At 40.1% G+C, this 13338-nt stretch overlaps 2 protein-coding genes across 5 annotated transcripts; both read left to right on the forward strand.

Moving 5' to 3' along the window:
* Window positions 1-375: 375 nt before the first annotated feature.
* On the forward strand, window positions 376-4992 carry tmpob (thymopoietin b). Its single transcript, XM_056387449.1, has 7 exons — window positions 376-445; window positions 593-974; window positions 1111-1228; window positions 1889-2044; window positions 2233-2342; window positions 2428-2531; window positions 2997-4992. Exons 2-7 carry the CDS (start codon window positions 741-743, stop codon window positions 3379-3381), a joined length of 1107 nt encoding a protein of 368 aa, XP_056243424.1. The 5' UTR covers window positions 376-445; window positions 593-740; the 3' UTR covers window positions 3382-4992.
* Window positions 4993-5516: 524 nt separating this feature from the next.
* On the forward strand, window positions 5517-13228 carry ldhbb (lactate dehydrogenase Bb). Of its 4 annotated transcripts, none has more exons than XM_056387452.1 (10): window positions 5517-5605; window positions 5945-6015; window positions 7180-7315; window positions 9576-9712; window positions 10296-10413; window positions 10723-10896; window positions 10977-11150; window positions 11280-11397; window positions 12079-12202; window positions 12731-13228. In XM_056387452.1, exons 4-10 carry the CDS (start codon window positions 9584-9586, stop codon window positions 12896-12898), a joined length of 1005 nt encoding a protein of 334 aa, XP_056243427.1. In that variant the 5' UTR covers window positions 5517-5605; window positions 5945-6015; window positions 7180-7315; window positions 9576-9583; the 3' UTR covers window positions 12899-13228. The 4 variants fall into 4 exon arrangements, with proteins under 4 accessions (XP_056243427.1, XP_056243428.1, XP_056243429.1 ...); XM_056387453.1 differs by having other exon boundaries at window positions 5589-5605; window positions 5968-6015; XM_056387454.1 differs by lacking the exons at window positions 5517-5605; window positions 5945-6015; window positions 7180-7315 and adding an exon at window positions 8940-9105.
* The last annotated feature ends 110 nt before the right edge of the window (window positions 13229-13338 follow it).

Consider the following 13338-nt stretch of genomic DNA (forward strand, 5'->3'; position numbering starts at 1 on the left):
TAACCATTTAGGATTAGACCAAATTCATGCCATAAACATGCTTCACAAACTGAAAGTGATCTGTATAAACGCAGGGACCAGTCAGTGCCATTAAACCGCCATTAACATTGGTCTCTCATCACTTAATGCAACTCGAATGACATGTTTAAACCCGCTTTTGTCTACTTATTAAACATAAAAATGCACAAAACGCCGCTAAACTGAGACAATAGTGTAAATGTGTGGCGGATTTGTGTAAAGCCGTTATCTAAAACACACAGCCTGCGGTTTCTTTGTGGCGGCGGCCTGCGACTGTTCCATTCATAGCCGGCCAATCAGAGTGCAGCGTACTGCGGGGTTCCATCCAATAGCGGCGCAGCTTGTTGTGTGGCCTTGTTGCGACCGCGGACAGACAGAGGCAAGTGGACCGGTTTGAAGCTAAGCTAATTCAGTTACATTACATCCGGTGAGTTTTGATTTTTGCATCAACTCCATTTGCAGCACACGCGTGTATCTGCTTTCGAAAAATCAAAGCTACCTGTCAATATTTTAAATATTAGGCTAAGAGGCAGAACTGGACGTTTATTTTAATAAACCACTTCTCTCCCGCTAGCTGAATTGGCAGCGGGTAGGCGCCAGTCGTGTTTGACAACAGCGCCGTTCGGTCACGTTCCCGCTGTTGTTGATGTTGTTTCTAGCTGCCGACTGAAGCGGCAAAAAAGAAAAAGAGACCTCACATCGGTTGAAGAGAAAACTGAAGCATGGCAGAATTCCTCGAAGATCCGTCGATTCTCACGAAAGATAAGCTGAAGAATGAGCTCACTGCCAACAATGTGCCACTTCCCAGCGGAGAGCATAAAAAAGAAGTGTATGTGCAGCTGTATCTGAAAAACTTAACCGTAATGAACAGCAAGAAGAGCCCACCTGCAGACACCTTCTCCAGCGACGAGGAGTTACCTGCTCCCGTGGTGTCCAACAAAAGTCGATCCGGAAGAGTAAGTTTTAGTTTGTCATAATAGATTGTAGTTGGATTTGATTTGTGGATAACTCAGATTTGAAACTGTGGTCGTCTGTATAGATTGGTGTGAACTATGGCTTGTATGATATATACAACTTATTTTTTTTCTGCAGAAAGCTACTAAAAAGACAGACAAGCCTCGCATAGAGGAAATGGAAGTGACAGACCTGACTGATGATGATTTAAAACAACAGCTGGCAAAGCATGGTGTGGACTCGGGACCTATTGTTGGTGAGTTGGCATGTCTTAGATTTTAGTTATTCAAAGACACAAAAAACTTGAAATATTTATTAATTTAATTTAGCGCGTATGAAAACATAGTAACAAAGCAATTTTTGTGAACATGAACTAAAACACGTATTTTGTCTTTGTTTCAACTAGTTCATCAAACTTAACTGTTTTCTAAAAAAAAAAAAAAGACAAAGAAGGTATAAAAAATTTTTTAAAAATTCACATAAGTGTTAAATGTTTTATTTCTTTACGTGTAAAATGTTTGTGATTTTAGCAAAAACTGACAGGGAAATCCCCAGCACTATTGTTCCAGACCTGGCTTTGACTTTATATTATCATATGAGGAACTTAGTTAATTAAGTATTTTTTAATGGGTTAATCCATCCATCCATTCTTCTGTCTATTTGCTTATGACTAGTAAATAGGCCTTTATCATCCCTACTGGTCTTCACTTTTCATACTGTGGACATTATGATTATGAAACTGGGCTCACATTTGAATACTGAAATAAGGTTTTACACAAAAATATAATACACATATCACGGCATGCATCAGTAAGGTTATTTATTTCAACAAAAAATGTATCCATCCGGCTGAAGTGAAAGAACAATGTGTTACATTTTATTTACCCCTTTTCATTCCTTTGTCACATCCATTCAGCCACAACCCGCAAGTTGTATGAGAAGAAGCTGCAGAAGCTTTTGGACCAGCCTCCAGCTGAACCTGAAGTTCCTACAGATGTCACAGCTCTCCCCAAGGTGGACAGTAACCAGAATGGCAACACAAATTCTGACCAGTACAGTGACAAGGAAGATGGTGAGTTCTGACAGCACACTGCTCATGATTTTGTAAAATTCATTCTACTTGCCATAACGAATAACATAAATAACCAGCCTCTTGCTGGTTTATCAAGGTTTAGCAGGTTTGATGTTGAAAAAACACTGATTTCTGTACTGACATGACCATGTTACACTGTTGTGTTTACATTGCCTGTGTTTTTTCAGAAGAGATCACTGCCCCTGAACCAGAGCCAGTTCCTGTGGTAGAGAAGCCTGTGAGGAGCAGAGGGAAGGCTCCAGTTACCGCCAGGACCAGCAGTAGACGACAAACCAAGGTGAGGTACAATTTGTTATTCCAGAGCTTGGCGATAAGAATGTTATTTCTATTTTTATGAACATGTTTTTATATTACACTGACAGGTGGTGGTGGAGGAAATTATTATTGAAGAGACCCCAAAGAAAGCCAGTGAGAGTGTTGTTGAAGATATCCTTGCCAATGAAATAAGCACACCAACAGGCATCAGGTAACAATTGATTTTGATTTTTTTGGACTTGCACATAAATCACATACTACCAAACATCAATGTATTGTGGAAAATAGATAACCAAAATGTTAACCTAAAAATTGACCTTGGAACAATAGTTTGATCCTAAGTCAAGGTTCACTTACTAGCTTTTTCCACAGTTCCCAACCTTATTTCAGTCTTGTTCACTTGTTGGAGCTTGTTCAGTTTTCATGAAGACAGCTGTCACATCTGAAGCCAAAGACCAACCCCAAACAGAGATGGGGGCCACAACTTTACCCCATACACTTTGGGGTGGTCAGTTGGGACAGCTGTCTCAATACCACCTGAGCAAACGTCACCTGCTGAGGAAGATTGTGAGATGTGGTTGGAAGCTTGGGAAGAAGCTAGTACATTGGACCTTTAGTTAAGTGTTTTTGGTAGTTAATTAGCACTAAACATTGATTTTATTGTTTCTCTGATTAGTGCAACCTGCAGGCGCCCAATCCGAGGGGCTGCTGGTCGACCTGTAAAACCAAGTGAGTACTGGCTGGATGAGTCCCGCGTGCAGCACAGCGTCCACACTGAGAGCCGCTCTTACTCAGAGTCTTTCTCTCGACCGGGCAGCACCATCTTTTCGAGCAAACCCGCAGCCCGACGAGGCTTCCTGTCCATGTTGCTCAAACTCCTGCTCCTTGTTGTGGTGGGTGGTTCTCTCTACTATGCCTACCAGAACCTGGATGAGGATCAGATCAACACCCTGAAAGGCCTCCTGGACAGGGTCATTGTCCCACTCCAGGGCGCTGTGGACAACGCAGCCACTTACCTGGGCATCAGCAGCAGCGGTGCTGCAGAGAGCGGTGGGAAGTAAAGACCCTCAGCAGTCCCTCGCCATGCCCACACCACCTCCCTGCCACCTGCCACAGCACACCATAACTCAAGCAGAAAACTTGGCTCACCTCTTACCTTTTCCTACATGGTTGGACAAAGGACATAGATTTAATTGGAATGATAAACTTTTTCCTCTCTGGAGTCCAGCTTTCCTCCCACCACAAGAGGGAGGTATAACTCAAACAGTAGCTTCTGGATAACCCTTTTTTTGTGGCAGTCAGAAGAGACTAATTTTAATGTTGATTTTAATCTGTGAATTGTTTGTGTCTTTGTGTGTATTTAACCCTTGTCTGTAGAAACAAGTGCAGAATGGAGAGGCGAGTTTATTCATGCATGGTTATAGTTTTTGAAGGTCATACTGTAGTTTCTAAAGCTGTGCCAGGTGTTTTTCTGATGGTGAAGTGCCTGGACACTGTTAGCACTTAGTGCCCTCCCATTTTTCAAGCACAAAGCAGCGCTACTACTAATACCAGAATGTCTACATGTGTTTCTATATAAATTTCAAAATTTTCTCTGTAGCTGTAGAATTAGGTAGAGTGATTCATTATTTCTATGGTGCTCAGGTCAATTCAGCTCAACCTTTTTATTGTGGTCTGTGCTGGGAGGAGACACGTGGTGTAATCAGGTCACATCACTGCATGAAGAAAATCAGCCCACGTTCATGTTGAAGTAAAAACAAACTTTTTTTTCCCTCCAGTGGCTGATCACTGCTTGAGTCATCATATATGGGGCTCTATGTTTATGACTAAACTGATAATTCTGGTCAGTCTGTATTGTAATCATGATTTTTACTGTCATTGAATTGTAAGACAGAAGGAAATGTACTGTACATTTGGCTCTTGTATCATCCTCATCAATTTTCAAACAGAAAATCTTAAATGAAACAGCTATTAACAGCTGATAATCTACCATTTATCTGACCAGTACTCCTTGAGGAAACTGAAATTGCAGTGTTTGATCATAGATTATTGATTTTCCAGCCCTGCCGGTGTGCCCATATGAGTTTACATGCTTTGGGTTTTAGTGCTCTGTTGTGCTTTCTTTTATTTTGTTTTTGTTGGATTTCTGATCCTTCAGTCTTAAATGCAGGACTGGCTGTTGCAGTGCACCCACATAGCCCACCTCACTGACTGCATGTGTCCAGACATTGCAGATCTGGAGAAAGTAAATCTTTTTTGGGACAGTTAATCAGTATATTCTCTTCAGAACTCTTGATTACCTCTGCCTGTGCAAATTACCATAATTAACACGCTGTAGTTAATGAGGTGCAAGGATTTATTCATTGGAAGGTGATGTTGAGGCTGGGAAGACTTCTGGGGGATCTTTGTTTCTATTTTGATATTTTTCTAAAGCGGTGTGTTCAACTTTTTTATAGCACATTTTAAGGTAACATTTGAAAGCAATATGTAATACATGCAAGTGATACTGTATCTTAATCTGAACCTTGCTGATTTAACACAATGGATTCATCATCAGGCAGCTCTCCCACAATGGACAGAAATGACAGGGGTTATGTGGGTAAGGATTTTTAATCTGTTTATTTATGATAATGTAGGCGGTGTATCATAAAATAAACTTGGTTGTTACCAGAGATTTTTTTCTTTTGTCTTCTTTAGGTCTGCCTGGACATCAGTCAAAGACAAAACCAGTGATTTTTGTCACAGCATATGCGTAATTTGAAAAAAAATGCAGCAGGAGTCTTTAAGGAAACAGTTTAAATTCCTTCTATTTAGCATTTATAAACAGCATATAAACGTATTTAACAACTATAGCTCATGCAGACACCAGGAAGTTGAGGCTGCTGTACAAACAGATAATGAAATACATTACAGTAACAAAATTTGACTTCATGCCATAAATTATAATTGCTTGCAAATACTGTATGTTAAAACCTAAATATGTCCGTAGAGCTGCTCACAACATTATAGTGTGTTACAAACCATTCAAGAGATGTTAATATCCTGCTTATAAATACTAAATAGGGCCACTTTAAATTGTTAACCGTCTTTCACGTTACTCACAGACCAGCTGAGGTGTGCACTAAATCCGGCCACCGCGACGGTCCCGGCGGGCGGGGCCCTCAATCTGGACGGATTACGGTTCAAAAAGAACAAAACCAGCGAGAGGGGTGTAAGAAATCGAACATCTCCTTTTCTTGGGATTAAAAAAAAAAACGGTTAAACCAACGTTGCTTCTTTACTTCGGTAAGAACGGCGGTAATAATGTTAGTTTGTTAAATACAACTTAATGTTCCCTGATTAATTGAACTCAATGGAGGGTTTGATACAACAATACTTTCACTTTAAACGCGGCAACCGTTTGTCTATTAAACCGACACTGGAGGGAAGGGGTTAACATATTTTAGCTTTACCCAACTATATAAATGTTACAACGGCTAGCTAACCTTAAGCTAGCCATGAGTGGAGTCATCGAAGATGCTTTGCCAAACAAGTAACGTTTTCTTACCGTGTTCATTTTCCTTCTGTTTTCGTGGCCTCTATACACCTGACATGTAGCTACCATTATCCCTTGAAATGTTACAGCTTGACCTGCTGTGTCCCATCAGGATGTTGATGTCCTCCCTGTGGAAGCAGCCCTCATTAGCAGCTGCTGGGTGTGTATTAATACCTCTCTGTTTCTTCTGTTTATGGTGAACTTAAAGTTGACAACACTGCTAACCTTTTTTACCATCCTAAAGTGCCCTGCAGACTTCCTACAGATTTAATTTAGCCTGTAAATAACCTTTAAATATGCGAATATTTTTATTAATCAACACAAGTGCCAGTTGTTACATCTATCTCATACTTTGCTGTGTTTCAGTGTAGTGCACAGGTTTCCTTTGCAGACTTGCTTTCTCTCTGTCCAGTGAGTCCCCCCAGATGCTGAGCAAAGAAGAGTGGCCTTATTGCTCTGTGAAGGCCATTTAGGTGTTGTGTACACAGAATAGAGCACATAGTAGATTTACATTATGGATGAACAGGAATTATATAGAGATTGTAAACATATATAAAGGAACATGATCCAGGATGTCGAGCGACTTCTAGGTGCCATTAGGACATGAGCAACATGACCTCCTCTCCACCATGGACAGGTATATTTGTAGGTACTAAAAAGTGCCCACCCCAGGGATTTTGAAGATTTTTTTAATGAAAGATGCAAATGTAGTCTTTGCATTTTAACACAATACAATTATAGTTTTCTGTATTTTACTTTGACCATTGGACACTAAATTGAGACACATCTTAATTATATTATTTCTAGAGGGTTGTCGGCTCTTGAGTGTAGCCAATTCTACTGGAGTTTCTAGAGAAACAAAAGCAAATTTCAAATAAGTGTAAATGAAAAAAATGTTAGTAAGGAACTTTTCCATAACTGAGGTGGACAACATCTCTGGCTGATTGTTAGTAAATACTAATAACCTGTTTGTATTTAATATAAGACTAACAGCAATCTTGAGTGTAGCTGCTCTTCACAGCTAATCAGTTATCTGTCTTGTATAGTCATGTTTGTGTCTTTAACTGCATTGGTCGTGCTCTAAGATCGTTTCAAGTGCAGGTGTCATTTTAATGTGAAACAATCTTCTCAGCCAAAACACTGCAGTGGTCCTTCACTGGACCTTAACTAGTTTTTAGCATAATAATATGATAATAAACAGTTATCATAATTGTGATTTATGTTATTAATATGTTATTAACAACCTTTTTCAATGTGGTATGTGGACCAGTTTTCTAACCGTCTCTGTTTTTCTTTACTCTCTGTCTTCTGAATCTTGTACCAGCTGACTGAGGTGACCGTTGTGGTGCCAAACTGAGACTTTGAAGGGGATGGAGAGGCTTAGTCAATTAAATCCAGTAGGCTGCAGCCTGACAGCACAGCAGGAAGAGGAGCAGGCGCACAGCACAACACTTGCAAGGGTGAGTCCTATTGTAGCATTGGAGAAACGACAAGAATTTGTATACAAAGTAGCCGGACCCTCAAGACAACAGGTGAACAGCCATGTTTTTATATTGTGTAGATTTGAAAAATCTGATGGAAGCAGGCGGATCTAGACTGAGTTTGAATTTGTTTCTTTGAGGGGGATTATATTTATCTACATTTATGCTGAACTTGTCTTTTTGTGGAAAAAGTTTTGTAATTTTGTAACAACTGAACATGCTCAGCTCAGATCAGCCCATATAGAACTGCAAGTAGCATTTATTTTTGCAATCTGTTTATCAACAGTATATACATGGGTCTGTTGACAGTTGTTTTTACAGATGTTTATTTATCTCCAGATGCACTGACAGAATCATCATCTGCATCACTGAAAGGATACTGTCTTTCTATACTATAAAGAACAACAAATTGAAAATTAAAACATTAATACCATAGCCATTCAGGTATAGCATGTGTAGGTTTCTTTTGAAAGAGGGGGGCAGGTTGTTTCTTTGAGATGTATTTTTCTCTGGAACTTTGTGGCTCATCAAATAATTACCTATAAAACCTAAAAAATAAGCCAAAGTTACAATTTTTACACAATTTACTGTATTGTCCCTATAGTATGAATCTTTTTAAAATGTAACATAGGAATTTAGAATTATTAAATGTTTATAGATTACACTACAGGTTAATGTCCAGCTTTATCAGTAAGTATACCAGCTTGCCTCAGTTATATAATTATCTTTGCACCGTATTCAAACAGTCGAACTCCGACTGTCTGTGTTCAAGTTCAAGTGCGACATAAGCTTCTCTGTCACATACGAACATTCGACAGGTCCCTACACAGCTGTCTTTTCTACAACATTTACATAAAACCCAATGATCTGATGATACTCCTGTTGTTTGATCATTCAGGTACCAAGCATACATTTATAATAATGATAAGTCAGGAAAACCATTGTCCCCCTGTGACCTTGCAGGCTAAGCCACCTCATTAACCGCTCATGTTTACATGCATGGAGTGCATGGTGCTTTCTCTTGGTAATCCAGTTTCATGGGGCTAATGAATGGACAGTTTTCCCCAATGCACTTTCAATGGGTCTTTATACACTGAGTCTTTTACCTCATTTATAGATGGGTTAATTATCCAGATGTCTTAGTATCAGTACCATATGCTTTTCACTTACGATGTGCAGCATCCTGTATCAAACCATTCCCAAATGTATAATACAGCAAAATATTCATTGGCCACTAAATCATATATAATTCAGATTCTGTTTCTGGATATCACTATTTAACAATGGTATCAATATAGTTGTAATAATAGCTAATGCATTACACTGTGCTTATCTCAGAGGGAGAATTGGGGAAACATTAATTATTAAATATATTCATAATAATAGAAAATAGAAATCAATTGTTATTGTTCTTTAGAGACATCCTATTAGATACAAGGTTAATGTTCATCTGTTGTGCAGGTGCAGCAGATGGAGGCAGCGTTAAGGGATTACACTAACTCCTTTAACAGTCTGCAGTCAGTCAGTCAAGTTTGGCATCCGATTATAGTGCTCCATCCTCCATTTGGGGAGGGAGAGGACAGGGGAGGAGTGGAGCTCTGTGCAGCTCTCAGCTCACAGCTCCCCGGTCTGGCCCTGAGTCACATGTGCTCTGTGCTATTGCTGCAGCTGACCGGATACCTGCCTCGACTGTCTGGATTGTACAAACAGTGACTGTGGGAGGTGTTGTGGATGCAGGGGGTACGCAGCTCTGTGGAAACACACCTTAGGTATTCATTCAGTTTGCCATGCTGATTACATGGTGGTATTTATACCTTGCAGCTCGGAGCATCGCCCAACAATGCAAGTATTGCTGCTGTTTTTGTGTCTGGCTACGTGTCTTTTGAAGGTGAACTCTGCAGAAGGATAATGTGGAGGACAGAGCTCAGTCAATGTGTTTTCTTTTTTCTTGTGAGGGATCTAGATGTCAGAAAAGTGATGCTTCCATTGGTGCTACTGAGATAAATGTCAGGCTTAATTTGTAATCCCTCAACACTCTTGACTATAACATGCTACATCCTGAATGCAGTATTTATGAAGTTTGAGCACGAAGCTGGCTTTCTGGTTGCAGGACTGTTTGCCTCGGGTGTGTCTGTCTGAAATGTTTATCACTTATTAACAACTAACATACACTGTATGTCTGACCAGGAATACTCTTCTCTTGTTTTCTTCCATTTCTTCTTTCATTTACATTCCTCAGCATTTAAAATGGCCTCAATCCTGCAGAAGCTGATCACCCCGCTGTTCAGTGGTCCCCCTGAGCCCCCCAAGAATAAAGTGACAGTAGTGGGTGTGGGCCAGGTTGGCATGGCCTGTGCTATCAGCATACTGCTCAGGGTAAGAGCCCTGCCCCTGTTCTGCTTCTGCTCAGATTACCTTGCTTCCTGCTGGTGTGACGGGATGGGGTAATACCCAGGATCCTCCAAGACTGATTACTGATCTCTTGGTGTCTGATCTGGGTGTTATCCCTGCACTGTCCTTGTGAAGGTGTGGTGACAATAGCAGAGAAACATATGTGTCATCAAAAGGCAAAACATACAGTTATTTCCTACAAAAGCAGTTCAGCCTGGCTGTTCTTGAGCTGAAATTGGGCAACATCTTCTTCTGTACCTAGTTTAGTGTATTACATTTTAGACACTAGCTAATTTCCACATTTCAATATAACTAATGCAATTAATACAAATACAAGTTCAAAAAACGGTGAACCCTAATTTAAATCACAGATCATAGATTCAATACTCAGTGATAAATCCCTTTACCTACATTTCAACACTCATTACATGTATATCTATGTAAAGCAGGTCACTACTTGCATAGTAGCTAGGTACAAGGTTAGGTAAGCAAGTAACTATGTAGTTATGATCTGATGTTGCTGAATGAGTTTATTGTGAGGTGAATGCTGTGTCCCGGATGTGTGCAGGAGCTGGCTGATGAGCTGGCCCTGGTGGACGTGATGGAGGACAAGCTGAAAGGAGAGATGATGGATCTGCAGCACGGCAGTCTCTTCCTCAAAACCCCAAAAATCGTGGCAGACAAAGGCAAGTTCATAGACATGCCATGAAAGGAAATCTTAGCAATCTTAGTCTGATAAAACACAGTTCAGGTGTTTGCAGAGTGCAGCTGGCCGGCAAGCACTGACCGCTTTTTTTTCCCTGTAAAAATGAAACAACGGTCTGGTTTTTATCCATCAAACATGATTCACTGATCATCTATAGGTACAAACCCCTGTACCTTTAGATGATCAGTGAATCATGTTTGATTTGATGGATTGGAATCTGAAAGTGAAGACAGAGCTTTTACCTTCTTTACCATTACAACAAATTACCTCCTTCCTTTTTCTCTTTCAGATTACTCTGTGACAGCAAACTCACGCATTGTAGTGGTGACAGCTGGAGTGCGTCAGCAGGAGGGGGAGAGCAGACTGAACCTCGTCCAGAGAAACGTCAACATCTTTAAGCACATCGTCCCTCAGATCGTCAAATACAGCCCAGACTGCATCATCATTGTGGTTTCCAACCCAGGTGCTGCCTTACACATTTCTTCACTCTCTGTCTTTTGTCTCTCACACAAAGACAACAGTGCTAACAAGTCTCTTCAACAGTGGATGTGCTGACTTATGTGACCTGGAAACTGAGCGGCCTTCCAAAGCACCGCGTCATCGGCAGCGGCACCAACCTGGACTCAGCCCGCTTCCGCTTCCTGATAGCCGACAAACTGGGAATCCACCCCAGCAGCTTCAACGGATGGATCCTGGGAGAACATGGAGACACCAGCGGTGAGGATTTGTGGCATTTGTGTTTTTTCAGCCTTCTGAACTTACAGCCTGGGAGCAAGCACAAAGAAAGTAGCACTATCATGTTTGAAGTTTATAAAAGGAGGGTGATGGTTTCAACGTGTGTTTTAGTGCCTGTGTGGAGTGGAACAAACGTAGCTGGAGTCAACCTGCAGACATTAAACCCGGACATTGGCACTGACTGTGATGAAGAGAACTGGAGGGAGACCCACAAAATGGTGGTGGACAGGTAGACCATAATTCACTTGAGTTGTTCACATTTCCTTGATTAACAATGTAATCATATTTTGGCCAAATACTCATATCTAGATATTTTGGTTAACTGTTTTAGTGTCTAAATGAATGATAATATCACAATGAACTCAAGATTTAATCAAAACTTAGACCTTAAATAATCATAATTGTAAATCTGTATAATTTTTAGCATTTTTTAAAATACCTTACTCCAGTAAAATAGTGAAAATAATTTGTCTCAGTGGAATTACACATTAATTAAACTTTATATGATCTGATTCTTTGAATAATAATAGTCACATCAAAACAGAGGGAAAATGAAAATGTAACAATTTAATTGGATCCATATTTCCCTCCTCTGTCATGTATATGAACTAGCATTATATTGGTATGAAAATAATACTTTTTTTCTGGAAACTAGATTTGAAATGTGAGATCATCTGATATTCAAGGTTCAGACATAAATTACATATTCATCTCTCCTGCTGTTGTAGAGGACAACAGCACCAGTCACAAGGCAAAATCTGCTTCTTAGAGTGTTGAGTTTATTTTTAACACCTCAAATCATTTCTTTATTACTGTTCACATCAACTAACAGGAGGAAGTCCCAACATTAAACAGACCTAAGTCCAAACACAGTTTTTGGTGTTTTACGTTGTGTCCGTGTGTCTCTCAGTGCTTATGACGTGATCAAACTGAAAGGTTACACCAACTGGGCGATTGGTCTGAGTGTAGCTGACCTGACAGAGAGCCTCATGAGGAACATGAACAGGATTCATCCTGTTTCCACCATGGTGAAGGTAAAAGATGTTCACACACACACATTCATCCTTCTAAAACATTTGCACACACATGGCTGTTTTTAACAAAAGCCAGGCTATAGCTTTTCCTTTGAAAGCTTTCATGAACTTACATCAAATAATGTTTGTAATTGTAATTTTAATGTAAAAAGACTAGTAACAGCAAAGATTGTTCTTTAATGCATACATTTAAAATGTTTGTGCTCATAAACAAAACAAAATCCTATTATTATACATTTATTATGATGGCTTGAATATGAAAACTGACTTTTTTTTTCCTCTGAGTTCAGGTTTAGTTTTCATAAATCAAGTTCTTAGTAGCAAACCTCTGGGCACGATCATTTTATTTCCACAAGTAACACATTTAAAATTTATGTTAAGTAATAATCACACTTAATTCATGCCTTAAATAACAGATTGTCCTTCCTTTTTTCACTCATTTTGAATATGGGCATAATAAATTTTTGCATCTCTGGTTTTATAGATGTTTATATTCTCATACAGACAGTGTTTTGTGTCCATCAACAGGGCATGTATGGAATTAGCGATGAGGTGTATCTGAGTCTGCCCTGCGTGCTGAACAACGGGGGTGTGGCTAGTGTGGTCAACATGACCCTGACAGATGAGGAGGTGGCCCAACTGCAGTCCAGTGCCAACACGCTTTGGGACATCCAGAAGGACCTGCAGGACGTCTAACTGACCAGCAGGGTGCGACATAGCTTCACCTTCATGACTGCTTATTGCCTACTATAACTCTGCAGTCACTAAAACCAGACAGCTCCACCTTCCACACCTTCAACCCACTGTCCTCTGTAGAGTCACAGGCGTACGTACAGAGATTTAGTCCTGTCAGATTTAGCTGTAGATGTCAGAGTGTTTTCACTTCTGCTCGCTGGAGACCAAATGTGAGATCAGCTGAGTTAAATGTTGCTCTGACTCATTTGTCCTCGACTGTGCTGCAGTGTGGGACCAAGTGTCACTTGTGTTGCTTTGATGTGTAATAAAACAAGTTTGTTGATGCTTGAATTAGAAGTGCATGTGTTCAGTTATTAAGTGGTGAAGTCAAAATCCACTGTAAAATAGAATTTATACATAGACTCAGTTCTTTGTGACATGGATTCTTTGAGATTCTGGTC

Source organism: Seriola aureovittata, chromosome 10 (genome assembly GCF_021018895.1).
Source record: "Seriola aureovittata isolate HTS-2021-v1 ecotype China chromosome 10, ASM2101889v1, whole genome shotgun sequence".
NCBI classification, from domain to species: Eukaryota; Metazoa; Chordata; class Actinopteri; order Carangiformes; family Carangidae; genus Seriola; species Seriola aureovittata.